General features: G+C 31.4%; 1 protein-coding gene across 4 annotated transcripts; it reads right to left on the bottom strand.

Annotated features, from left to right (window-relative positions):
- Positions 1–1,232: 1,232 nt before the first annotated feature.
- Positions 1,233–6,964, bottom strand: LOC118042673 (homeobox-leucine zipper protein HDG2). 4 transcript variants are annotated; one of them, XM_035050386.2, is made up of 13 exons: positions 6,675–6,964; positions 5,891–6,414; positions 5,070–5,287; positions 4,841–4,958; positions 4,443–4,631; positions 3,905–4,345; positions 3,698–3,799; positions 3,277–3,477; positions 2,975–3,146; positions 2,599–2,870; positions 2,373–2,468; positions 1,872–2,261; positions 1,233–1,758 (listed from the first exon to the last, which is right to left on the bottom strand). In XM_035050386.2, the coding sequence occupies exons 2-12, from the start codon at positions 5,993–5,995 to the stop codon at positions 1,893–1,895; spliced, it is 2,283 nt and encodes a 760-aa protein (XP_034906277.1). In that variant the 5' UTR covers positions 5,996–6,414; positions 6,675–6,964; the 3' UTR covers positions 1,233–1,758; positions 1,872–1,892. The 4 variants fall into 4 exon arrangements, with proteins under 4 accessions (XP_034906277.1, XP_034906278.1, XP_034906279.1 ...); XM_035050387.2 differs by having other exon boundaries at positions 2,984–3,146; XM_035050388.2 differs by having other exon boundaries at positions 2,972–3,146; positions 5,070–5,365; positions 6,675–6,963.
- Positions 6,965–25,599: the final 18,635 nt, after the last annotated feature.

The following is a 25,599-nucleotide window of genomic DNA, read 5'->3' as shown; positions in this document are numbered from 1 at the left end:
AAAGTTAATTATTTTTCTAGAGTTAACGGGACGAAGGAGATGAAGAAACTGCAAGTTAATTTTCTAGTGGGTAATTTTTTTCTTTGTTGTGTTTACATTTCTTTGGGGGGGGGGGGGTGCAAGTTTAGGATTTTTCTTTTAGGCTAATCAATGGTTGAGATTTTATAATATCAAAGCTAACCAACAATCTTTATAATTTTAGTTTTAGACTAAGATTTAATTAATTTTTTTTTTAATTAGCAATAGATAATCAATTGCAAATTTTATGTTGACTTCAGTAATAAATTGTGTAATGCTAAGTCTGTTATTGATATTAGAAAAATAATATATATATATAATCTATTGTAAATTTATTACTAAATTAGCAACGAAATTATCTGTTCCTAAAATCTAATGCTAATAGCCCTTTTTTTTTTTTTTTAATAGTGATCATTAATCTTTCTGAGAAGAGAAGGCTGTGAGAGTTTGAGTTGATTGTCAGAAATCCAAAACGTCATCCCGCGCGATTTGGTGAACGTGCAATGAACATTGATTGTTCTGTCCCAAACTTATTAAAGGTTGATCGTAGAGTTTGATAAGACACCCAATTCGTAAACCTTTCAAAATAAATCGTCAACGCTGTCGTTTGATCTCCAGAATCTTGTCCCTGTCCTCTGGTTGAATTTTGTGGTATTGAATGAATGACAGGGTCGGTGGTATGATGGTTTATTTGGGAATGATTTAGGTGAATTCGGTGAGGTTTTTGCTGGTTTTGGATTAGGGATGGAGTTTGTAGTGTTTGGTTTTTTGGTGCCATAGTATATTCTTCCTTTGAATACCTCATCCTCGATTAACCTAATCCCTTGATTATTAGTTTTATTTTATTTTTATCATTATAATTTCTATTTAAAAAAAAACACAAATTAAACATAGTCTAAGGCTTATAATCATTCCCATATCAGTTCTCTTGGGTGGATCATTTTCTTTCTTCTTTTTTCACTTAGAATGACATTTGATCCATGGACATTGCTTCTGCTTGGTTGAGAATATCAAATCATCCTTGGCAATATGCTAAGCCTCTTGGTCCATTTGTTTGTTTCGCAATCAAACTAGCAATCCAAAGGGGGTATTTCCAAGTTGATAAGGCTGTTAAAAACCCTAGCAATCCAATGCTGAGGCTCTATTGATTTGAAATAATTTTGCTTCCTTGGAATATGATGATGATATACATTTACTCAAGACTGCGGATCATATGAAAATAAACCCAGATTTAAATATGTTGAAGACAATGCAAACCAATAATAAATACAAAAGAAGTCTGTCTATTCCAGAAGCTCTTAAGATGGGAAAGAGGAGAAAAGCAGAAACCATTGTCTACTAGTGGGTGTGAGCTTTTCACCCACTAGTGCTCCAAAACACAAACAAAATAACAAGTGGAGGAGAAGTACGGAGAGGTCTCACAAGCCTAAGAAAAACCCTAACAACTAAGTTAAGAAGAAGGGGAAAGTAGTAGATCAACCTCGGAATATTACAAGGGGTCTGGTCTATATTTGCCCTTTAATTTGTTTGGCGAAGTCAATTCCCGAACCTCTAACATCTTTTCTCACTCATGGAATGCTTTGGTTCTTAATTATTCTTGCCCAAAACGAAAGCCATGTGGCAAAAAAGAATTATGTGAGGTGCGTTCTTGACTTCTCCCATTCTTCTATCACCCAAAATCGAAACCAACTTTGAGTTTTTTCACAAAATTTCCCTCGTTTTTCCTTCTCTGGTAATGAACTGCAAAACAAAATATAAAATAAAATAAATGAATATATATAATAGGAAATACATTAATTCAGATTCGCATGAATATTAAAGAGATGCATGCTCAACAGCGAAAGTCCACTTACCTATAAATTAAGCTTCAAAGATCATGCAGATTCGCATGATAAGGAAGCCTTAATCCTCTCCACAGTGCATGCAATCAAGTTGTTAACAGTTGCAACTGAGCCAAGAGACAGTTTTGCAGTAGGAACTGAGTCAACCAAGATCTGGAACGCGACAGTTAGAAGAGATCCTCCAGTAGACCCAGATTCTTCCATGCCTACTCCATGCGCTGCGGTTCCGTCAGGAAAAATAGCAAACCCTGATGGAAGAAGTGCCACATAATCCGGATCCCCGCCGTTAAGCACCACGTTCATTGCAACAATATCAACCGGAGCATAGATTACGAAAGATGCCGTTTGATCAGTGCAACTCTCTTGCAAAATCAGCATGTTGCTCTGGCTCGAATTCGCGCTCTACAATTATGATGTGTTAGATCAGCTAAAATATCGATAGCACAATAGCCTTACGATCATAGAGAACTTAACTTCATTAACAGGTACAAAGGATTTCGTTATGCTTCTTACATTAACTCGGATTAGAGATACACAGTTGCCTGTATCCCGGCCATTAGCAATGTGTGCCATTTCTTGGACAACTCCACCATTTGATAGAATATCCCACTGTGTTATAAGCAACCAAGTCTTAGAATGAGATTGAATCATTGAGTATATTAAAAGTTCTAATGAGATTCTAAAGGAAGCTTTTGTCTTCAATAAAAGTTAGTCAAAAAGTTCTAATTGTTATATATACCTCATTACGAGTGTTCTCATCACGTAGAAAATCAAAAACCCTCTTTGGTGGAACTGGAAGCCAGAAGGAAGTTGCTGCACTAAGCACAATCCCAGGAGGCCTCCCTGGATCATCTACACTCTTCCTTGTCATGACCCTGACATCATCAGCTCCAGTCCCAGACAGTGTAGTCCATGTGTGGGCGGTAGAGGCGCTCACGCCAGCACAGAAGCTTATCACCATTCTCTCTGCCAGCTTCATCATGCTCTTTCTTCCTTCTTGATTAGTAATAACTGTGAATAAGCAAATGAGGCAAGTCCAAGGTCAAACATATCAATTAGTACAATAGTTGCCAGCAGCAATTCCTTTTGAAAAAATACATAATATATATTACCACCAGCATCACCAGCAGGAATGTTTGTTGCCATTGCACTGGCAAGGCGCTCGCATTGCCGGTTTAGGGTTGCGACCCAACGTTTTGCCCCGAATGCATGTCCTGAGCTAACTAGATGCTTGTATAGATTATGAACACCTCTATCATCCACTTCTACATGTTCAACCCATGTAACCTAAGGTAGGGAGAAATTCGATTACAAAGGTAGCAATAACTGAGAATTGCTTTTCTTTTTGTATAGAAATGGTGCAGCTTAAATAAACTAGAGAATAACAATACACATTGATATGGAAGTATATATTCACCTTCGAGTATCCATTGGGCATTTCTTGAATTAAACATCCAGATGGCCTTCTTCGACATCTTGCTGCTGGACCAGGGCGTATACTGTCCAATGAAACATCAACCACAGCCCAAGTCCCATCAGCATGTTGTTTACAGTACCTGACATAGTAACTTTCACGAGTAGGAACAAGTGGAGTTGGAAGTTGAAATTCAGCTGTCATCTGGAAACAAATGAGAATCGGTTCAATACTTTTAGAGAGGATGATATCATAAATCATCTTGACATATTTGGTTTCATGATTCGGTAATCCACACCTATGATTTCTGGGATATGTAAAAGATATAGAACAGACTATATATTAAATCATGTCTCGGGTTATGGATGATCAAATTAGCAAATGTATTGCTAATTGGATGATAATCAAGGAATATTTGTATTACCACTTGCAAGGCTCCATTGTAGTTCCCTGCAACTCCTGTAGATAGCACCTCTAAAGTCAAAGCTCTTGAGACAATGCCAGAAAACAATGTAGACCACTGATTCTGAAAGCCAAAACATAATCACAAATCAATATTGGATCGATATGCATTTATGCACATGCTTAAATATACTTGATTTGCTTTGGAAGATACTAAAAGGAAACTTACCACATCCATCAGATACTCGACAAGGTTGATGTGGTTCATGATAACAACAGCAGACTCTCTTGAAGCCTCACATTTAAAACCAGTAGGTTTAGGACCAATACCATGAGGGAATATCCTTATGTATTCATCTTCATTCAACACTGCATCAATTCCATCAAGGCTGTTCATCCATAAAGGTTCATCCATTTGAGCCATTCTAATTAGTTCCTCCATGGCTGCCACTGCAAGCTCAATTATCATGGGTTTATCAGCCTCAGTAGGTGCACTAATAGACCTTAGTAGGTCTCCAGCTTCATAAATATCCCCTCCTAAGCCTGGTTGTCCACCAAAACTCCCAACACCAAGGTCAACTGGACGTGGAGGCATTGGAGGCGATAGAACAGGATAGTTCACCACAGGCTTGCCAACATACCTAGCAGCAATTGCTGAAATACGGTCAATCTGCGAAAAAAGAAGAAGAGACAAACGAATTAAATTTTGAAGATATCAGGCATTGAACGTTATAGATCCACCAAAAAAGTCAATCTAATAACTTCACCTCTTCTCTCAATCTAGTATTTTCAAGTCTCAAATGATGTTCATCAAAGGACATCTCTCCTATGGCAGTAGGCCCTCCACAATTAGGACATGAGGCATTGCTAAGAGCGTCTCTGTACCGCATGTTGTCAGCCCTAAGCTTGTCATTCTCATTTCGAAGCTGCGTATTTTCATGGCGCTCATGCTGGGTCTGAAACGAGAAAGAATTTAGCTAAACATCTCGGAGGAGGTTTAAGAGATTTTCTAACCCCCTCTAAAGAAAACTTTCCAAGAGAAGAGGCCAAGATATTGTAACCGCCCCTTGACGTGCATAACATAGAAAACAGAAGGCAAATGTGGTATTTATTACATGGTCTAAATTAGTAATGTCTAGGCTAAGGTCATGTGCACACGTTATACCTTCATTTGGGTACGCTTATTTTGGAACCAAAACTTGACTTGCAAAGGCTCTAACCCTAATTCTCGACTTAACTCCTTCCTTTGCTTGTCATCTGGGTGTGGACACTCTTTGAAGAAACTAATAAGACCAATAATGAAAAGGCATTAATCGTAAGTTATATGTGTCAAAAAATTTAAGGCAATATAGAATAGCAATAGCAGTGTGTAATTTAATTAAGGCAGAGCTTACGCCTCCATTTCTTGGATCTGATGCTGGGTATGGCGATGGTAGCGCTTCTTTTTGGGGCGTGGGTCTTGATCATCACCTGAAGCGCCTTCTTGATTCTCACTGCCTGATTTTGTGTTGGTGCTATCAAATTCCTCATCTCTAATTCGAGTCATGTCGCCTTCTGATGTGTTGTGTGTCATGTCTAGATGATGAAACCCGTGACCTTCCATCATGTTTGGCTGGAACAGTATCCACAGATCTTTAACATTCCTCAAGCTTTATTGTTTTTTAATCTAACAGCAGAATGGAAATTTCCACTAAAAAAGAAAGGTGATTAAAATGTTCATGCCAACATATATCTATATTAAGTAGTGCAAAAGGTACTTTATAATGTGCAAAAGCCTAGGACGTATGGGAAAGCAACGTTTGAAAAATTGTTCTTGGAATGTAGAAAACTACTAGATCTTGGATAGGACAAGAGGCCCATGTAAAAATACTAGATTCTCAAGCCCTTCTATCTCCCTCTGTTTGTGTGATGAGTAAGGCAAAACCCTTTACGCGTTTCACAACTATCGAGGAGGATTTTGCTTAAAAAAAACAAATTAGTCTGCCTAAAAGCCCAAAAAAAACACAATACAACTATTGACTCCTGAACAGTAGCAGAAGAAGAAGAGATCTGATGTGAAAAAATATGTTAAGGGGTAAGGAAATCAATTTGGGGTCGTTAAAAAATGAAAAATCCTGTACATTAACCAAACAAATATCCAAGAAAACTGGATCATAAAGCTTAAAAAGCACAAACAGTGAAGAAGAAAGACATGGAAAAGAACACAAGCGCAGACCTGACCAAGAGCAAGTCCCGAAGTTGATCCAAACCCACCAATATTACCATTAACCCCGATCATTGATGGCATGTTTCTTGCCGGAATCATTACTCCGGCTGGCATATTTCACAAGCCACGAACCCTAAGAAAAGTTGCATATAGCTAGGAATATATATTTGTGTGTCTTTGCCTTATAGGTAGCTTAACTCACTCTCCTTTTGACTCTACTGTTATATATGGTCTTAGATCATAGAGAGTGGGTTTCTCACGGATTTTCTAGAGAGTATAGAAAACAGGCAGGCTGACTATGGTTCTCTTTTTCCCCGTAGGGGAATTGGTTTCTCCCTTTCTACGCCTATCTGGTTCTTACGTACACACGAAAGAGACAGAGAATATATAAAGAAGGTCGAGTTGACGATTTTTAACAGGTAAATATCTGACTAACCCCCCAAAATCCAAATATAAAATCTACATAACGCCCAACTAAGATCACGGAGAATCCAACTTTGCCTTCCCAGTTTCCTTTCTATCTTTAGCTTTATCTGCTCCAAGAAAAAAAAAAAAGGTAAGAAAACAAAATGAGAGAACTACATGCAAGGGAGAGAGAGAGATGTGAGAAAGAGTGGATTTGCAAACCCACTCATTCTTTAGAAGTGGAAAATATAGAGAAGACTATGAGACTCTCTTGAATTTCAACCTACTCATACAAGAAATTTAATTGCCAAGAAATAAAAACAAAAGAAAACAGTCTTGACTGAAAGGATTTTATTTTTCTTTGTTTTGGATCTGGTTTCGAGGTTACCTTGTGGAAAGAAAGCAGTATTTGGGTCTGCTAGTGGTTTCTCTGGAGATTTTGGAAATAATTTTTATGGTAAGAAGTTGGTGAGTGGATATGGAGATAGAGTCAAGGGAAAGAAAATCAAGAGTCAAGAAAGAATGGGAAAAAAAACAAAAATCGAGAGCATGAAGAAGATGGAGAATCAAAGGAACTTAGGAAGAGAAACAAGGCAATGGAAATGAAGGAGAAAGAGAAAACTGTGGCAGCAAGGAGTTATTGCAGAGCGCATTGAGAGGGTGCAATAGCATTAAATGGTGGAGAGGTGTAATTGCTATGGAAAGAGAAATAGTTCATTTGGCTAATTTAATTTTCTCATAGTAGAGTGTATTGTGCGACGGCTACCAAACTCTCCATACATAAACTTTTTCAAGTAATTTTCTCTTGTATAAATGATTTTTTTTTTTTTAACTTTCTAGAACTACTAAAATATAATTCTTTTTAGACTTGGGAATTATAGTATATGAATGGTGCAACACACTTACTATAACATGCATATAGAGATAAAATATCATCAAACAAGTTTGTAATATCAATTTTTAGATATAAAATATTATATTGTCAAGTGTCTCAAGTTTATTCAGTCATCTTTCACAATCATTTGCTTAATTATAGTGTAAAAATGGATTGATTTTGTGATTAACTTTCTTGAAGAGAAGGAAATAAAAAACAATTCGAAAAAGTAACATGAAGCTTGCCATAGAAAGAAAGGGAATTTATGGGTTAGGGTTTGGTGTTATTATTGATTTGATTTATGAGTTAGGATATAGTTTTGTAGCTTAATTACAATGTTTATTAAACAATTTCATGTAGGGAAAGAGTTTTATGGATGAATTAATTAAAGTTATTATTTATCTCAACAAAGAAAATTTGAAGTATATTTAAGTAGTTGGTTTGTTTTAATCCAATTATAATGTAAAGTTAGAAAATTATGTTTTGTGGCTTAAAGTTGTGATTTTAGTAATTTTTACGTTTAATATAGTTATTATTATTGTTTTTATTATGATAGTTATAAATGTTGTCAAAATTGTTATGGTATTGGGTTTTGTCTTTTATGGGTGAACTAATTTAATGCTTATCTACTATTATTCTTAATAAAATATCCATTACTAATCAAGTGTTGATTGGGTGAATTTTTTTTTTCAAAAGAATTATTGATTTAGTTTCATTTTATTAATTAAGTGTATGTTTTATATTGTAGTAATTTCTATGATAGTGGTTTGAATATATATATATATAGCCTTTTCATGATCAAGATTTAAAAAAAAAACAATTAGTAGAATCCATGCAAAACTATAACATGTGGTGATTAAGCAAATATTTTAAAAATTATAGTGGAGACAATCACATTTTTAACCACATTACCAAACTAACCCCTTTAGGATAGGATGTTGTAAATGATTGTTGCAATGTAGTTAAACCTCTATAAATCAAAACCCTTTAGATAATAAAAAAAATTAAAATTTTATCAAGATATTATTTAATTGATAAATTATTAAGTTAATAATTTATAAATTAATTAATAAAAAAAATTAATTTATCAAAGTGTTTTTTATTCTTTCTCCAAAACATTGAATTTAATATATATATATATATATATATATATATTGTGTTTATATAAATATTATCTAATTACCAAATTATGAATTATCATTATTTTATGTATTTATTTAACTAAAACAAGTTCATGAATATAATTAGTGTTATTAAATAAAAGTCCTCCATTTATTTATTTTTGCAAGAAACTAAAATTACATTCGATGTATACTTAATTAATATATTTTATGACTATTTAATCAAGAAACATCTATGAAAAGAACATATAGTATCATAAATGGTACAACTAATAAAAATTGTTTTTCTATCTCAAAGATGTAAAGAAATCAACAATGAATGATGAAATGCATAACACATTGTACTAGGACAACATAGAAAATCCAAACAACATAAAAAATCCAACATGCTCCTAAATGCTATTGTAACAGTGGATGTCAGGAAAGTTTTAACTTGCAAATGAGTTAAACAACAATATTAAATAAAATCAAAAGGTTATCAAAGTATCTATTAGCCAATATTGAAAAAGATGGCGATGCCAAATGATACCAAACCTTAAAATTCTCAGAGCTAAAGAAGGTTTTTTTATGAGTGCTTTGTTCAATACCAAGAATGTATAAATATAACTATAGAATTGATCATAAAGAAGGAAAAAATGTTTCTAAAAAAGATGTACCTTGTAGATAAGTTAGAATTAAACGCTTCAAATTAAGATATGACATCAGGACATATTGTTATTTTGAAGAAAGCAAATGAATTAATATGGAGCTCGTGAAGAGTAACCTACTGTCTATATAATTAAACCACATCCATTTTTCATGAAAGATGTTTTTAAGATGGTTGAAATATGATTTTTGATAGGATATAACTAGATAACAAAGAAACTTAAAGGTAAAAACAAGACAAGAAAAGACTTACAATTGTTATTTGTTGTAATAAGAATGGTTTTAAGAAAATTATTTCATGGTTTATTGGAAAGTATCCTAAACCACTATGTTTAAAAAATGTGAACTTGAGCAGTGTCAACTATGAATACCATGCCAACAAACAAGCATGAATGATTCAAATTTTATTTCAGGAATATGTTAAATAACTTGATAGAACAATGGATGGTAAAATGTTTTCTTGCTTGTTGATAACTGTCTTTCTCATCTAAAAACTATTGAAGGTTTGAAAAGTATTAAATTATTTCTTTTTGTCACCCAATACAACATCAAAGATTCAGCCTTGTGATGTAGGGATCATATGAGCTTTCAAGTTGCGTGTCATTGATTTTATCAAAATCTCTTAAAGGGTTATGACATATGGATCAAAGTTTTTCAACCCAACTCGACGATTGACCTGACCCAAGGCACGGGTCACCGAGTTTTAATCGGGTCACCCGATCACCTAGGTCAACCCTAATTTTTTTTTATAAATCAAAATGACATCATTTTGGTTATAAACAAATACATAGTCAATGGGTTGCAATCGAGTTTTTGACCAGGTCAACCAGGTTTTTGACTTCTCTTATTTTTTTCTTAAACCTAGTTTAGTTCCAGCTCTAGGTCAGTCGAGTCCAGGGTCGACTTGTTAAGTCGGGTCAGGTTTTAAAACTATGATATGGATCCTAAGTCCAGAGAAGATAAATGTTATAGATATAATAAATCTTGAAATCTCGATGTAGATAACAGATGTTCAAGCAAGAAAAATTGCAAATTATTTTTGACATTGTAAAATCATATCTATGAATAATATGGTTTCAGAGTATTTGAATCAATACTTAAATGATAAGTTATGCAATAATTATATGTTTTAATTAAAAAGTTAAAGTATTATGATACAATAAATGTTAAGTACTGTTGTATGAAATTTTTTTCAAGAACTACCTAGGAGAAAATGAGGCAACTACAAAGTTGTTGAATGACAAGCAAATTATTGAGAACAATAAAGAAATGAATTTTAAGACAATAGTTATGCACTAAAACCTATCTCGCACAAAGAAGCAATTAAAACAACAATTACATTGCATAATTTTCTCTTGCAATACGAGAAAACTAAAATTAATGCTTTTTAATGCACTAGGAAAAAGTTTGAGATGAGGTTTAATGAGACATCAATTTAAAGAGAAAACACATTGAGTCGTGTGTGTGTGTGTGTGTGTGTGTGTGTGTGTATAATTTTGATGTATAAGGAGATTATTAATTTATACATTAAGTGGTACCTATGTGTTGCAGAGTAGAGATTGACAAAAGTATTCCATTATATTTATAGACAATATAGTATTATACTTATTTTCTAATAAGCAAAGTACAAAGTTGAAATTAAATTAAAAGACAAATGTAATAAGAAATGATAAAGGTGTATAATTTGAGGCACCTTTCAATGAATTTTATTTAAAAAAAATAGTACTATCCATCAAACTAACCCTTCTTATTCACTTTAACAAAATCACATTGATTAATGTAAGAAACAAGTTTTAAAAGATATGATGAATATCATGTTTATATGTTGAGAAACACCTCAAAACTTATGGGGTGAAGGCAATTTTAACTGTAAAATATATATTTAACAAAGTACCTCATAAGAAGTTGGAAAAGACACCATATAAAATTATGTAAAGGAAGAAGACCTTCTTACAAATACCTTAAAATATGAGGATGTCTTGTAAAAATAGTTATATTTGATCCTAAAAATGTCAAGATAAGACCTAAATTTATGGATTATATATTCATTAGATATATAATATGGATGGAAACAACTCAAGAAAGATAACAAGCATAAGTAATACAAAATTCTACTAAATTAGGGTAACCACACAAAAACTATAATTTAAAATCTTATTACTAAATATTTATTTGCAAGTAGTCTCATAAAACACAAATTAAACAACTATATTTATAGTAGAAATAACTTTCTAAACAAAGTTAAAAAAATAATCAAATATTTCTCAACCACATAAGAAAAGGAATCTTAAATCAATTAGAAAAATATTGTAAATCCTTAACAATAATTTTTGGGCCTTATTTTAAGGCTGTTTAAACTCTAATGGATACAAAATTTTATCTTTAGAAGAAACAAGGCCTTTGGAATCTCTTAGCAAAATTTTAACTCAATCCAATCATTGGATTGAAAATTATACTCAACAATATAAAATTGCATATTAGAAAAAAACAATCATTTGCATCAATATGCGTACAATAGTAATAATTGAAAGTTTGATGTATGATATGAACTATATACGATTAGATATTGCATACTCGATTAGCAAACTAAGAAAATTTACTAATAATCTATATGTGGATTACTAAAAAGCAATAAAAGGTACTTAAATATTTGAGATACATGAACCTTGAATTATGGGTCATACCATACTTGGTAACAAATAGTACTTAAGATTTATAGTGATGAAAATTAGATATCTAATCTAAAGATTCAAAATCTATTAGTCGATATGATTTAAAACTCGAATGAGCACCTATGCCTTGGAATTCCTCTAAGCAAATATACATAGCAAGATCCATGATACAATTAAAGTTTATTATTTTTGACAAAGCTTGAGAGAAAACCAAATAGTTTTGAAATTTCTTAAAGGATATTCTATATTGATCAAAGCTAATATAAGCAATTTGTCTCTATTACAATAGTCAGAAAAAAAAAATTAAAAATGCAAAAAGTAGTATGAATAATAGTAAGTCTTCACATATACACCATAGATACAATAATATTAAATACTTGGACTTGAATGAAATTATTTCCATTAACAATGTAAAGTCAAAGGCAAATACGACGGATAAGCTTATTAAATACATAATGATAGAGCTTATATATAGTTCATTGAGGGAAATGTCTTAAGACATTTAAAGATGAAAAAGTAGTAAATGTAGAGTTGATTGAGGGCAGAACATGTGATCATGCAGTAATAAAACAAAAAATGGCAGGGAAATGACTTTTGTCGCACATAAAAAAACTTAGATACTTTTTAATCACACTTAGACTATAAAGCTCATTCATGTCACCAAAGACTGTTGAGTACATAACATAGCATCATTCACAAAATATAGTAGATGGCGTGATGGTGCACCCTTTCAATGGTGAAGCCTAAAAACATTTTAATAGAATACTTAGTTTTTAGTGGAATCAAGGAATGTGCATCCTAGGTTATATATAATCCAACAAGTTACAAACATAACACATTGAATAGTTTGAAACGAATATCATCTAGATAATCTGCAAACTTAAAATGATATTTCCTTCATCATTTTTTGACTCAATGGAGTATCTACATATACATCTACATTTTGAGGCAAAAGATGGAGGCCTAGTCCAATATAGATGGATGTATCCATTCAAGAGATTAGAAATTACACATGCATCATAATTAAAATTATATTGTCTTTTAAAAAAATCAAAACATTTATTTAATTCCATGTAGGTACTTATTCAACCTAATGAGAAAAGTAAAAAAAAAAGACGCATGTTAAGGCTTTGATATTCGAGACTTATATTGTTAAAGAGATCTCAACGTTTATCTTGTACTATTTTGAACCTCATTTAAGAACAAGAATCAATCGCGTTTCAAGGTATGATGAATTTTATGGTGTGCACGGTGTCGACTGTCAGAACTGCCTCCTAGAATTAAGAGTGTTTTCAATTCTAATTAAAAAATTATGATTATATGGTTAAGGAGTCACCACTTAGTATTATGGTTACTAAGAAATCTAATGATCCGTGATAGTCTGAATAAGGGGACTAGTTATGCAAGAGAGAGAAAGACGCATCACCCTCCGTACACCCTGTCTAAGATAAGCTACATTGTTTGTTGATTAATTTTTTAGGTCATGTTTTTATTTGTTGGTCTCGTCTAAGGTTCAAGATAGATCTCCTTTTATAAGGAAGTTTCTACCTTATTACATTAAGTCCTAACTATTCTAAGGTCCATATTTAACATCACATTTTTTTTCTTAGATATAGTTAACTCCTAACATTTTGAATAATAAACTAATTATTATGGAATTTTTGGTATTTTTTCTAAACCCTAATGGATGATCATAAAACGGTTATAATATCCATTCGCATTTAAAACATGATAAAAACATGATTTTATCTTTTTTTAGGAAATATACATGGAAAACATTTAGGATTTGGCTATATGCATGAAAACAAAACATTAATTTTTGTTTTTTAAAAATAAAGAATTTTTGGAATAAATAAGATATTTTGATATTGGGTTCGTATCTTACAGTGTAAGTCTATAGGCCAATATTAGACAAAAAATTTTTAAGGAAAAAAAAACGCTTGATAGACCCATACATAATTTTAAAATGATTTTTGAAAAGTGTAAATTTATTTTATTATGTTATTAATTAAGTTAGATCCAACCTGAGGCTTAGGTATGACCTGATTGGATAGGGTTGCGCCAACTACAAGTGCAATAATCCTTCTTGTTTTTTTTTAATGGGTTAGACTCAACTCAGTCATTTGGGCTAGGTTGAAATGGGTACAACCCATCCACGTTACATGTTACTTATTTCCACTAATGCAGCACATGAATTCATAATCTGCATGTAGTGGCTGAGAGAAGGATTGTTATGGAAGGTGTGTCATTGTTGTTATTTGTCCGCTGACATGGAGGAATAATAAAAGTCTTATGGTGGCGTAGATATTCGTGGGAGGTGGAGAGGATGGGTAGGTAAAGGAGGTGCATGATGATCAGTTGAGGAGATTGATATAGTGGTTGAAATTATGGTGGAGAGAAAATCTCAAGACAAATAGAGACAAACACAAGAAGAAAATCGATTTTTTGTTCACTTTGCACCTTTTTTTCCTGCTTCTTAATGCCCAAAATCCACTTCTATTTATAAGAGGTGGGAGAGGGATATCTTACATTTATTGAACCAATCTTGGCCCTTGATTTGGTCAAGAAAGATCTCAATCATTGCCTCAAAGTCGTCATCATGGACCGCTAAATTAAACTACTAAAGGTTGATCAAGTTAGCCTCTTTAGAGCAGCGCCAAGGTGACCGTAGGGGCAATCAGTCGACATGAATTATATTGGGGGTGTAGTACAATGTAATAACCTAATACTAGGACAACAAACCAATTGTAATATAGGAAAAGACATGGTGAAATCTGTTTTTAAAGAAAAACTAAATTCATGTAAAAAACCATCAAAATTTCTACCAAAATTTTAGTAAAGTCTCCTCTATACTGGGAAGTCCCAAGTTATTGACAACAACTTGTTACACTCCTATTAACCATTATTCAATAACGACCTAATCATCTTGAGTCTCAATTCCAACAATTCATATCAATATAATCATAATTTCTCAAACATTAATATAATAGAAATAAAGTATTAAATGGCACTAAATAAGTACAATTTTACATGTAAAATATAAATACATGCAAATATAATTTTAATTCATACATTCAATTTAAAAGATATAAATAAAATTTAAGTCACGATAGTTTCTTAAGATACAACATACATGAACATTCAATCTAAACTAGATAACAAAAGGATAGAAAGATCTAATAATCACCGTTGACGAGAGTTTGACGTACCTAAAATGAATATAATATTGGATAATAAATATTAACATTGGTAATTAAGTAATTTATTCAAGACTATCATACATTCATATTTCTTACGATTCCCCACTTGGTTCTTTTGGGATTTCTTTCTCATAAATTCACTAATATTTTTCCATTTCACTCTAAATTTCTTACCAACATCATATATTAATATCGAAGGACAATTCCTTCAAGAAAGTGTGGATACCAATTTATTAGAATCATTAACTATCCTTCACCGGATAGCTAATCAATTTTTTTTTCTAAGAACCTTTGGATGATAATACCGATACTAATTAATTCCAATATGTATCATTAGTCTCCCATACTTGGACCGACTAATCAAGTTTTTCATGAATGTCGATATCAATACAACCTATTGATATCATTAACTATTCCAAAACTAAAATAGTTAATCAAGTTCTAACAGTACTTTAAAATATCCTTCAAAATGCTGATGTAAAGGATCCTTGACATCATTAGCCATTATACTAGGAAGAGCAAATTAAGTTTTAGTGGAAATGTCGATATCAATGAAGCCCGTCAATATCTTAACTATTTTTAACCTGAATAGTTAATCAAGTTTAATATTCTCCATGTTCCATGGTGATGTTAGCAAACTCTACTAACTTCATTAGAATCTCGTACCCGGTAGTAACTAATTAAATCCAAAGAAATGCCTATATCAATGGAACTAATTGATATCATTAATCATTCCTAACCGAAATAGATAATCAAACCTATTTCCATTTCTCACCCATTTCATTAGATGTGTCCCCTTTTTGGAAATATATATATATATATATATATATATATATATATATATATATATATATAATCCAAAAATTAAACAAATTTTCATAATTATGTACATTTTAAAAAAATATTAGTGTAGAACATCTACCTGCATTAGAAGCTCGACTCGCGCTCCCTTGTTGTTGTTGAGATCCCTCTTGTATTCATAAGTATTCACATCATTTTCCATTTAAGTTACGTTTCTCATAATAACAATAGTAACAACAAATGTTGACCTCCCATCAATAATTCTTCTTTTACATTTGTGTTACCCATTACATCAATAATAATACATAACACCACACATTTTATTAAGGGAAAGAAACCCAATTCTTCCCTTAATGCGTCTAAATTTCCCGTTTTAGTAACTTGTCGAAATTGTCAGTAGAGGTTGTAACCTGACCTCTTCTCAGATTATTAACTATACCTGGAGTTCTAGAATACTAATTTAAGCAAGGTTAGTCTTGTTGGAAAGCTAACATCCTTGGATATATCTTCTATGAAGAAACCTCTCCCAAATTCTATCATTTTTAGGCTTCAATCCCTTCTGGAATCTAAGGAGACGGATTTGTCCACTTTTCATCAATGGTTTAAATAAACCTTTAAGCATCTTCATTTCCCACTCTTCCTCCAAAACAACCATTTCTACATTATATGTATGGTAACCTCACTAAATGTGACCTTCTTTTCTTTTCCCCTAAAATCCAAAATATTTTCCTTACCAATTGATCTAAATCTTGCATAAACCTAACAAGTTTCTCTCTTAATTTTTGGTGAAAAAATAAAAACTTTCTCTCATCCCTTTTTTTTCCACTGTTGCTGGCCTTGGGAGGAAGAAAATATGGTATTTATAGTCTAATTTTTTTTTTAATTACACTTTGTCCCTACTTACTTAAATGTTTTATTCCCCCCCCCATTCATTTTTCCTTTTACAATTTGAGTTATACTTCTTCTTTTTTTATCATCTATATTATTTTTAGTTTATATAGATATTCCTTAGGTTTACATACAATGTTAGACCATCATAGTGGTGTATGGTTTGTTCAATTTGGTGGAGAGACGAGGTATTAAATGCTTTAAAAAAGTAGCCACTTGAGTAGTCTTTCTGGTACGAAAGGTAGAAGATGATTAACAGTCACTAAATGACAAATCATGTGGCATTTCTTTTTTTTGTTCATGGAAAACTCTTTTTTGTACAAAATCACTGGTTATGGAAAGGTGTGTCAAGGATGACCTTCAGAAAAGTGATGACTCTGAACATTGTGGTTCATGTTCTAATATTAAAAAAATATATATTTTTTGCATGCTACTGAGCAAAAGTAGGTTAAGGTTGGTTCTTTAGTCTAACAAGTTTGTCCTCACCAAGAGTTAGATGTTTATAGGCAATGAATATTTATGTGATAGGTTATTTAAACTTAGCGTAATGATCATTGTATATAAAAAAAAGATTAATAAAGATTCTTCTTTTGTTTATATGGTTGAGTCTTTTGATCTATTCATTGACAAAAGTAACGAGCTTTTAGATTTAATTCACATTGATATTTGTGATTTAAAGTTTATGCAAACTAGAAGTGATAAAAATAATTTATTTACTTTCATTAATGATTGCATATGATATCATTATGTCAATTTGCTAAAAAGCAAATACGACGCCTTAAAAGTGTTCAAACATTTAAAAAATGAGGTTGAAAATCAACTTAGCTAGAAGATCTATGTGATAAGAAGCGATAAAGATGGGGAATACAATTCACCTTTTGATTAATTTTGTTCTGAGTATGGTATAATTCATCAAATCATGGCTTCTTATTCTCTATAACAAAATGGTATCGTTGAATGTAATAATTGAACGTTGAAAGAATTGATGATGCTATATTGATAAGTTCAAAATTACCCTATAACTTGGAGGCTATCTCATCAACAAATTATATTATTAATAAAATACCTTATAAGAATTAGACAAGATATCATATGAGTTATGGTATGGTCTAAGACCATCCTATAAATACATACAAGTTTTGAACACTAAATTTTCGAATATGCATGCTGTTTAGGTTTGACAATTTTGGGAGTTGAAACCTTTTGCATGTTTTTTATTATTTTTTTTTGTTGTTTATTTTAATTTAAACATGTATAATAATGATATATGGTTTATGTGAAGAAAAAAAGCTTGGTTTTTAGGCTTTCAAGGCAAGATTATAGGTTTGGTAATATCTGGGTATTTTTGGGCAATTTTAGGTTTTTTTTTTCTTTGTGCTCTTAGAAAGAACATTTCCCTAACTCCATGATTTGGACAAGTTTTGGTCCAGTTCTTTGCATCAACAACTTCATGAGCTTTGGTTAATCAATAATCAAGGGTTAATTCGCATCAATAATCATGATTTATAATTTTTAATTTAAGGTTTTGTTTTTTCACCGAAACCTATTTTGATCAAATTGTAATTTTTGGTTGATAATATTTTATGTTTATTGCTTGATTATTGTTTAGTAATTGATTTCCAACATGCTTATATCTTTGGTTTGTTCATATATAGTTTGGATCATGATTCATGTTTTTGGGCATGTTCTTTGTGTTCTTGGGTTTTTATATGTTTTAATTTGTATTAGACAAAAAAAAATCATATTTTTATGATTTTTCAAGTTTGATATGTTTTGGGTTTGTTTTTCTAGTCAGACTAGTGCTTTTTGGTTTGGTTTATGGTCGAACAACAAATTCTAGATCAGCTCAATTGGGTCAAGTTTGGGTCAGATGGGTAAGGCATTGTTTAGTTCTCAAATTTTTTTTTATAAATGAATTTTTGGTTAAAGATGTGTTTGACAACTTGCTGTTAGACCTATTTTGGTAATATTATCCTAAAGAAAACTAGTTTTTTTATCAAACAAAGTCTTCAGAAATAATAAAAACAATAAAAATATTTTTTCAAAAAAATATTTTTTTTGGCATATGGCTAAGAATCCTAAAAATTATTTGAGTATTTTTTTTTTTAAATCTGAAATACTTTTGCATGTTTTTTTTTTTTAATATTGCATGAATTTTACAAGTTTGTAAAATTCAATTCCAAAGAATTTTGACCTATATTTAAAAATTGTCAAAAACTTATTTTTGACGAGGAAATATATTATTCACTTTTAATATAAGGATAAAGAAACTTACAAAAGAGATAATATCCCAAATGTTGTTAGGGATAATAATTTATTATCATTCATTTTTAATATAGGGATAAATCTGTTGCAAGGAGTACTATCTGAAATATTATTTGGAATAACACAGAAACTAAAAATTCCAAGTTTACCCTAAAAGAAACCTCAACGATAATTGAGGATATTTGAACTTGTGTTCCATAGTGCAAGCAAGACTCATGAACATTCGAAATATAGAAGGAAAAGGTAAAATTTCAATAATCACCAAATCTCTTTGGATTTCTAACTTTAGCTCTTTCACGGCATATAAGTTGTGAATGAGCTTGCTTTTTTTTTTATATATATATATATCTTTTCAAGTCAAGATCTTTTAGAAAAAGTTCTTGATCTAGCAAACCAAGATTTGTTCATCGTAGCAAATCCATCATAACAGGTTGATAGAATTTAGAAACACTATCAACCATAGCAACCATAAACAAAGAAAAACAATGCAACTTATCTCAACTAAAGCATATTAGGGGTGATAATACAGTTTTGTTACGCAACCAATCAACTTATCTCAAATAAAGCATATTAGGGGTGCTAATACAGTTTTGTTACGCAACCAATCCCTTGACCAAAATCTCTAAAGACCAATTTATATAGGTTTCTAGTAACCATAATACTTAGGTGCCAACTCCTTATCCAAGCAAGACCTCTCCACCCCTGGGAAGAGTCACCGCAATGTCATGCTCTCGTGAAAGGATCAACAATTTATGCCAACAATTTATATACATTGCAATAAATAATATGTAAGTGGTAGGGCACAAAATAGTAATATATAATGGTAAGTCTTGACAAATTTGTCAAAAACACAATACCATAAGATAGTTACTCTTAAATAGGATTATCTTTATTCACAATGTAAAGTCAAAGGATAATATTATAGATCTATTTATAAAATGCTTAACAAAAGAGCAAGTCGATAATTCATCGAGGAGATGTGATTAAAGTCTATATTCAAATAATTATCATGATGACAACCTAACCTAGTTGATTGGAGATTCCAAGATCTAGGTTCAAAGGGACAATTGAATCATGCATTAATTAAATAGTAGCACTGTTATCCCTTCCTATGATGAAAAGTGCTCTCTGCATTAAAAAATGATAAGATATGCTTTTAATGATTCTTATATCTTGAGAAATAATTCAAGTGGAGTGTTATAGAAAACTCTTAATAAGAATCACTTATATAAGTGTGAAAAAAGGATACTTCTATGAGAATTGAAAAGGTTAAATTCTCTAAAGCATCTTCTCAAACCATGAAATATTTGGACCCAAGATGAACACAACTATGAGAACCAAAATTACAAGAAAATAATTAAATGATCTTTATTTTTTGGTTTCACACAAAAAGCTAAATAGTTCAAAATATCATATTCACTAATTAGTCGAGTGAATCCAATAGTTTTCACTAGGAAACGTTTCAGGCTAAAAGCTACCTTGCCCAATATAGTGACTTTTCATTATTGCTCTCTATTTGTGTCTACTTTTTATTTTATTCTCATAATATAATTTTCATTCATGTGGGTGATTATTGGAGTGAATGGAAAGTTGTATCTTTTACTACACATATGTTTAAAAAACTATTTAAAATAGAATTGTGTTCTTTTAAATAGTGTTATGTCATTTAAAAGAATTGTATTGTTAGTTTTAAATAAAACTAATATTAAAAGTGTCTCTCTATATTTAAAGACAATTATGACAATATTTTGATAAGAAAAAAAAATGTCTATATTTTCAAAAGATCTTCCCTTTTATAAAGTCTCCTATCAAAATTTTCTAGCATTTCTAATCATGAGTAACATATAAAATTTAATTCATTGTTTATTCTTGTTAGTGGAAAATAATATTACATCACATTGCTAGCTGATTAGTACTTAAAAGTGCATGTTTATCAAGGGTTTATATCATCATTTTGCACTTAAAGTATCAATAACTCCTTAACTAAAGCATGTTTTATAATAACAAGTCTAATATTATAAATTACCCTAATATATGGTAAATATTCATCTTAAATGCAGGCATATCACATAAATCAAAGGATTGATTGATGAATTCAACTACTGAAATTTTGAAGATAAAGAAGGGTGAAGCTTAGAAAAGAGACGTTGGTGCAGTCCAAACTGGAACACTGTTCGGTAATTGGGTCATATCTCGAGTTCTAGATATCCAAATGATCTGAACTTTTTACAGAGATTTGATAAGACATAGGCCTACAACTTTCATTTGGACATCAAGATCTAAGAAGGCCGTTTTCAAGTCCAAATTATAGCAACAACGGAGAAGTCCGAATCTGTCCTGCAGCCCAACACTGTTCAGTGTTCAGCTCATATCTTGAGTTCTAGAAGTCCAAATGACCTCATCTTTTTTTTTACTGGAAAGCTAAGAGAATTTCCTAGAACTTTCATTTGGACATCTGGACCCAGTTCTGATGCTAGCATTTTCGTTTTATTTAGACAAGATGATAAGGATTTTCACTAAGTCAAAAGTTAGCCACCCACTCAACAATGAGTCATCAAAGCAATAATTCCGAATTTTGGCCTATAAAAGAGGCATTTGCCATGTATTTAGGGGCTTGGTTGTTCAGATCAAGTTCATGCTCTTTATTTCTCTCTTTATATTTTTTGTAATTCTTAAGTTTTGCTTTCATTAATTTCTTGTTTATGCTTTTCATTTCCTTTCCTTTCCTTAGTTAACTTGTATTTTATTTATGTTTTTATTTTGTTTATTTATGTTTCTTTTCTTCATTATGTTTGGCTAAGTTTATTATGTCAAGGTGAAAAGGTTACACTAATGGTGTAAGAACAAGTATGGTGTAAACTCAATATGGATCTTAATGTTTAATATTAACATGTCTTATCTTTTTATCTTACTAATTCTTAATACCTTGCTTGTTAAATGGTTAATCTAAATTTGTGTTGTATAATACTTGGTACAACAAATGCTTGGCACTCTCATAACCCAACTGTATGGTATTACCTACACCTGGGGCTATGAAAGGTACTTGATTTGTTGTTAACATCAATTAACATCATGAATTCCTGATAATATTTAAAAGTTTGGTGTTATGTAAATGAGATAATTAATATGATCATGTTAATAATTTATAATGAGCTATTAATGACAAATCATCTGATTGGAACCTCCCTCGTGTGTGGTTTCCAAATTGAGTAATAAGAGTTTATATTATACTTGTTTGAAATACCATTGGTGGATCCTCTAACCTCGACATTTGTTTTTATTATTGTTTAATCCTTACATTAATCTTCCATCTCAAAGTTCTCATTAATTTCTTCCTCCTCTTTTTATTATTATTATTATTATTACCACTGTTGTTGTTATTATTATTATTATTATTGTTGTTGTTGTTGTTATTGTTATTGTTATTGTTATTGTTATTGTTGTTGTTATTGTTATTGTTATTACTATTATTATTGTTATTATTTACATTCTGTTTATATTATATAATATATCTTTTTCATCTTTTCATAAATTCAGTATATAGGCTGGAAACCTGTGACCCGATCTTTAGATCATTCTCAGGTATAACAACGCCACGTACTGATTATTTATTGTCTGAAGTACTTGGCCGGTATTACCGCCTCTTGTTTATTTTATTTTGTATTATTATTATTATTGTTATTATTATTGTAAATTCTTGTTATTATTGTCTGAAGTACTTGGCCGGTATTACCGCCTCTTGTTTATTTTATTTTGTATTATTATTATTGTTGTTGTTGTTGTTGTAGTATTGTTATTTATAATTTGTACAATTAACCTCTCTGTGGTTCGACCCCGGTCTTGCCGGGTTATTTATTACTTCGACACTCCTGCACTTGGGAGAAGACATCAATATTTTCGTCGTGTCACTAGCATTATAGAACAAACAATAAATTATTTTAAGACAAAAGGATTGATGCTTACCTTAATCTACATGAAGTCTATTTTCTAGCAACTAAATATTATAAGTTGATTTTCTTGTTGATTTATATGCCTGTCATGTTTTGTAGAAATCAAATTATGATGAGAGTAAGATGAACAATAAATATTTAAAGTTGGTTTTTATCTTATATATTGAATGTTTAATGTTTTATGAAAATCATATCATCTAGGTTAAAAGGAACAGCAATATTAAAATAATTTAAAGTGTTCCAACAATAAATTCCCCGCCCCTTGATAGATCCATACCAGTGCAGCTAAACCTATAGGAGTGAATCCAAGTACTGCTGCTTTATGAAAGAAAAAGGCAAAGGACATAATTCCAACCCGGGAGATATCCTCAAGTAACACGTTTCGCTGAAAATCACCATAAACGAAGCCCTGCCACTGATGGAAAAAATAATCCAATGATTGAGGAATGCACAACAAGAGGTTAGCTATGAACTGAACATTGAACATTGTTATAAAATATGAACTGGAGTTTCTGAGCTACAGTTGCAAAAGGGGTATAAATCCTCTTGCACCGACAAGATATTCATTTTAGATAAGAAGAAGCGAGTAAATTGCAAGTCATATAAAGCTATACATAACATCTCAGTTTTTGGTGGGGAAACACTCTTCCAAATGTCTGCGGAATATGGTATAAATCCTCTTGATAGATTTTCTTGTCTTCTTTATCTTTGTGCAGATGAACATCCTTTAAAGTGTCGATCAAACTGTAAAGCTAGGGCAAGCAAAATCTGAGCTTCTAGTATCTCGATTCCATAGAAAAGCCATTTTATGAGAAGATAAGTAGTATAAAGCTTAGACAAAGGCTTGTGATCACCAACTCAAACATCATCCCAAAAATGCACACAAGCACCATTCCCAACTTGAAGTTTACAGTGCTCTCTTAAAGGAAAAAAGATGTGATCACCCAAATTAATGGTTGTGTAGATACCTGACCAAATGGGGGAAAGACGCTTAGTAAACAAGTTAACCCATTTTTAAAGCTTGGTTTGTACTGATAAAGTCTTCCCAGCCTTCATGGTTTCTTGACAGCCATTTGAAAAGAAGTGCTTTAATTTTGGGAGGGATCGACCCAATTCCAGATAACTTTATGCACTTTCTGCTTGGCAGAAGCTCCTGACCATATAAATTTACACTCAATGGACATAATTTGCTTCACCACACCCTTTGGCATGCAGAATAAAGTGCATAAACTTATCCAAATCTTAGAGATAACTGGCTTCCATATAGAAATCCTTTTACGATTTGCTCCTAAAGGCAGACCCTAGTATTTGGCTGACAAAGAATCAAACATGTAGAATTAGAGATTGGATAAGCTAGCAGTGTACATATACCTTCGAGTATTTTAACATTCAACAGGCTTTGAATATCACTTGATAAACAGGGAGTGATATTAGCAATAAAAGTAATAGAAACAACACTGTCTTTTTGTATTTTTTAAGAAACAAAAACGCACATATTATATTATAATGAAGGGATTTGCTAACACTTGCTTTGCATGCAATCACTTTTAAAAAAGATGTTTTACTTTTAAAAACAATCTGGATACCTTTTTTGTTTTAATAAAAATCAACGCAACTTCTTAATTATGGGATCCAGTTTTTAAATAACTTTGACAACTTTCTCTTCTTTTTTTTTAAGAAAAAAACATTGTCTTTATACCAAAGATGTTAATATTTTACGTAACTTAATTTTAAGATACTTTTTTCAATATTATGTATTATAGTGAGATGTTTCATTCAATTGACGTAAGTGCGCGTGTATTATCATCTTATTTAATTCTTTTTTTTCCTGGATTTTTCAATTTAAGAATTATATATATATTGGATTTAATCAAATATTGTTTAGTTGTTCTATATATTTGTAAACGCAGCTAATCAACAAGTTACTGATGTTGATTTTACCTTATGAACAAAACAATACTTGTGCACTAAAAAAAAAACTAAAAGAGATGCACTAAAAATAAAAAATAAAAACTAAAAGAGATCAATAATTGCTCTTAAATCCATTATATTTTAGATTGAAACCCATTTCAAATAAAATCATCCAACTAACTATATAACCAGTCACTTCATAATGAGAATAATGAGAATAACTGTGTTAGGACACTTAGAGACCACATGAATCCTACAAGAACAAGTGCACCCTCATGTATAGTTTTCCCTCCTGATGCATCCCATTTTAATTTTAAGCCAGGCATTATTCAACTTTTACCTTCTTTTCATGGCTTAGATCTAGAAAATCCATACTTGCATTTGAGAGAATTTGAAGAAGTTTGTAACACCTATAATGACTTAAATTGTAGCATGAACACCATTCGATTAAAGCTTTTTCCTTTTTCATTAAAAGATAAAGCTAAAACATGGCTACAAAATCTTAGGTCAGGATCCATTCATGCTTGGGATGAAATGCAACAACAATTTTTAAAGAAGTTTTTTCCATCTCACAGAACCAACTCTTTCAAAAGACAAATCACCACTTTCACTCAAAAACCAAGTGAAACATTTTACCAATGTTGGGATAGGTATCGAGACTTGCTTAATACTTGCCCTCATCATGGTTTTGAAACATGGAGATTGGTTTCACAATTTTATGAAGGATTAACACCTAAAGATAGGCAAATGGTTGAATTGATGTGCAATGGAACTTTTGAAGATAAAGACCCTAATGAAGCAATGGAGTACTTAGACTTGCTAGCTGAAAATGCGCAAAATTGGGACACTAAGGGCACTTATGAGGCACCAAGTAAAACCCAACCTCATACATCTAGTGGAGGTATGTATAACCTTAGGGAAGATCATGACCTCCAAGCCAAGTTTACATCTTTAGCTAGAAAAGTCGAGGCACTAGAATTGAAAAA

This window comes from Populus alba, chromosome 2, assembly GCF_005239225.2.
Source record: "Populus alba chromosome 2, ASM523922v2, whole genome shotgun sequence".
NCBI lineage: Eukaryota > Viridiplantae > Streptophyta > Magnoliopsida > Malpighiales > Salicaceae > Populus > Populus alba.
The sequence above is the reverse complement of the archived record's forward strand: the minus strand, read 5'-3'. Positions and strand labels throughout refer to the sequence as shown.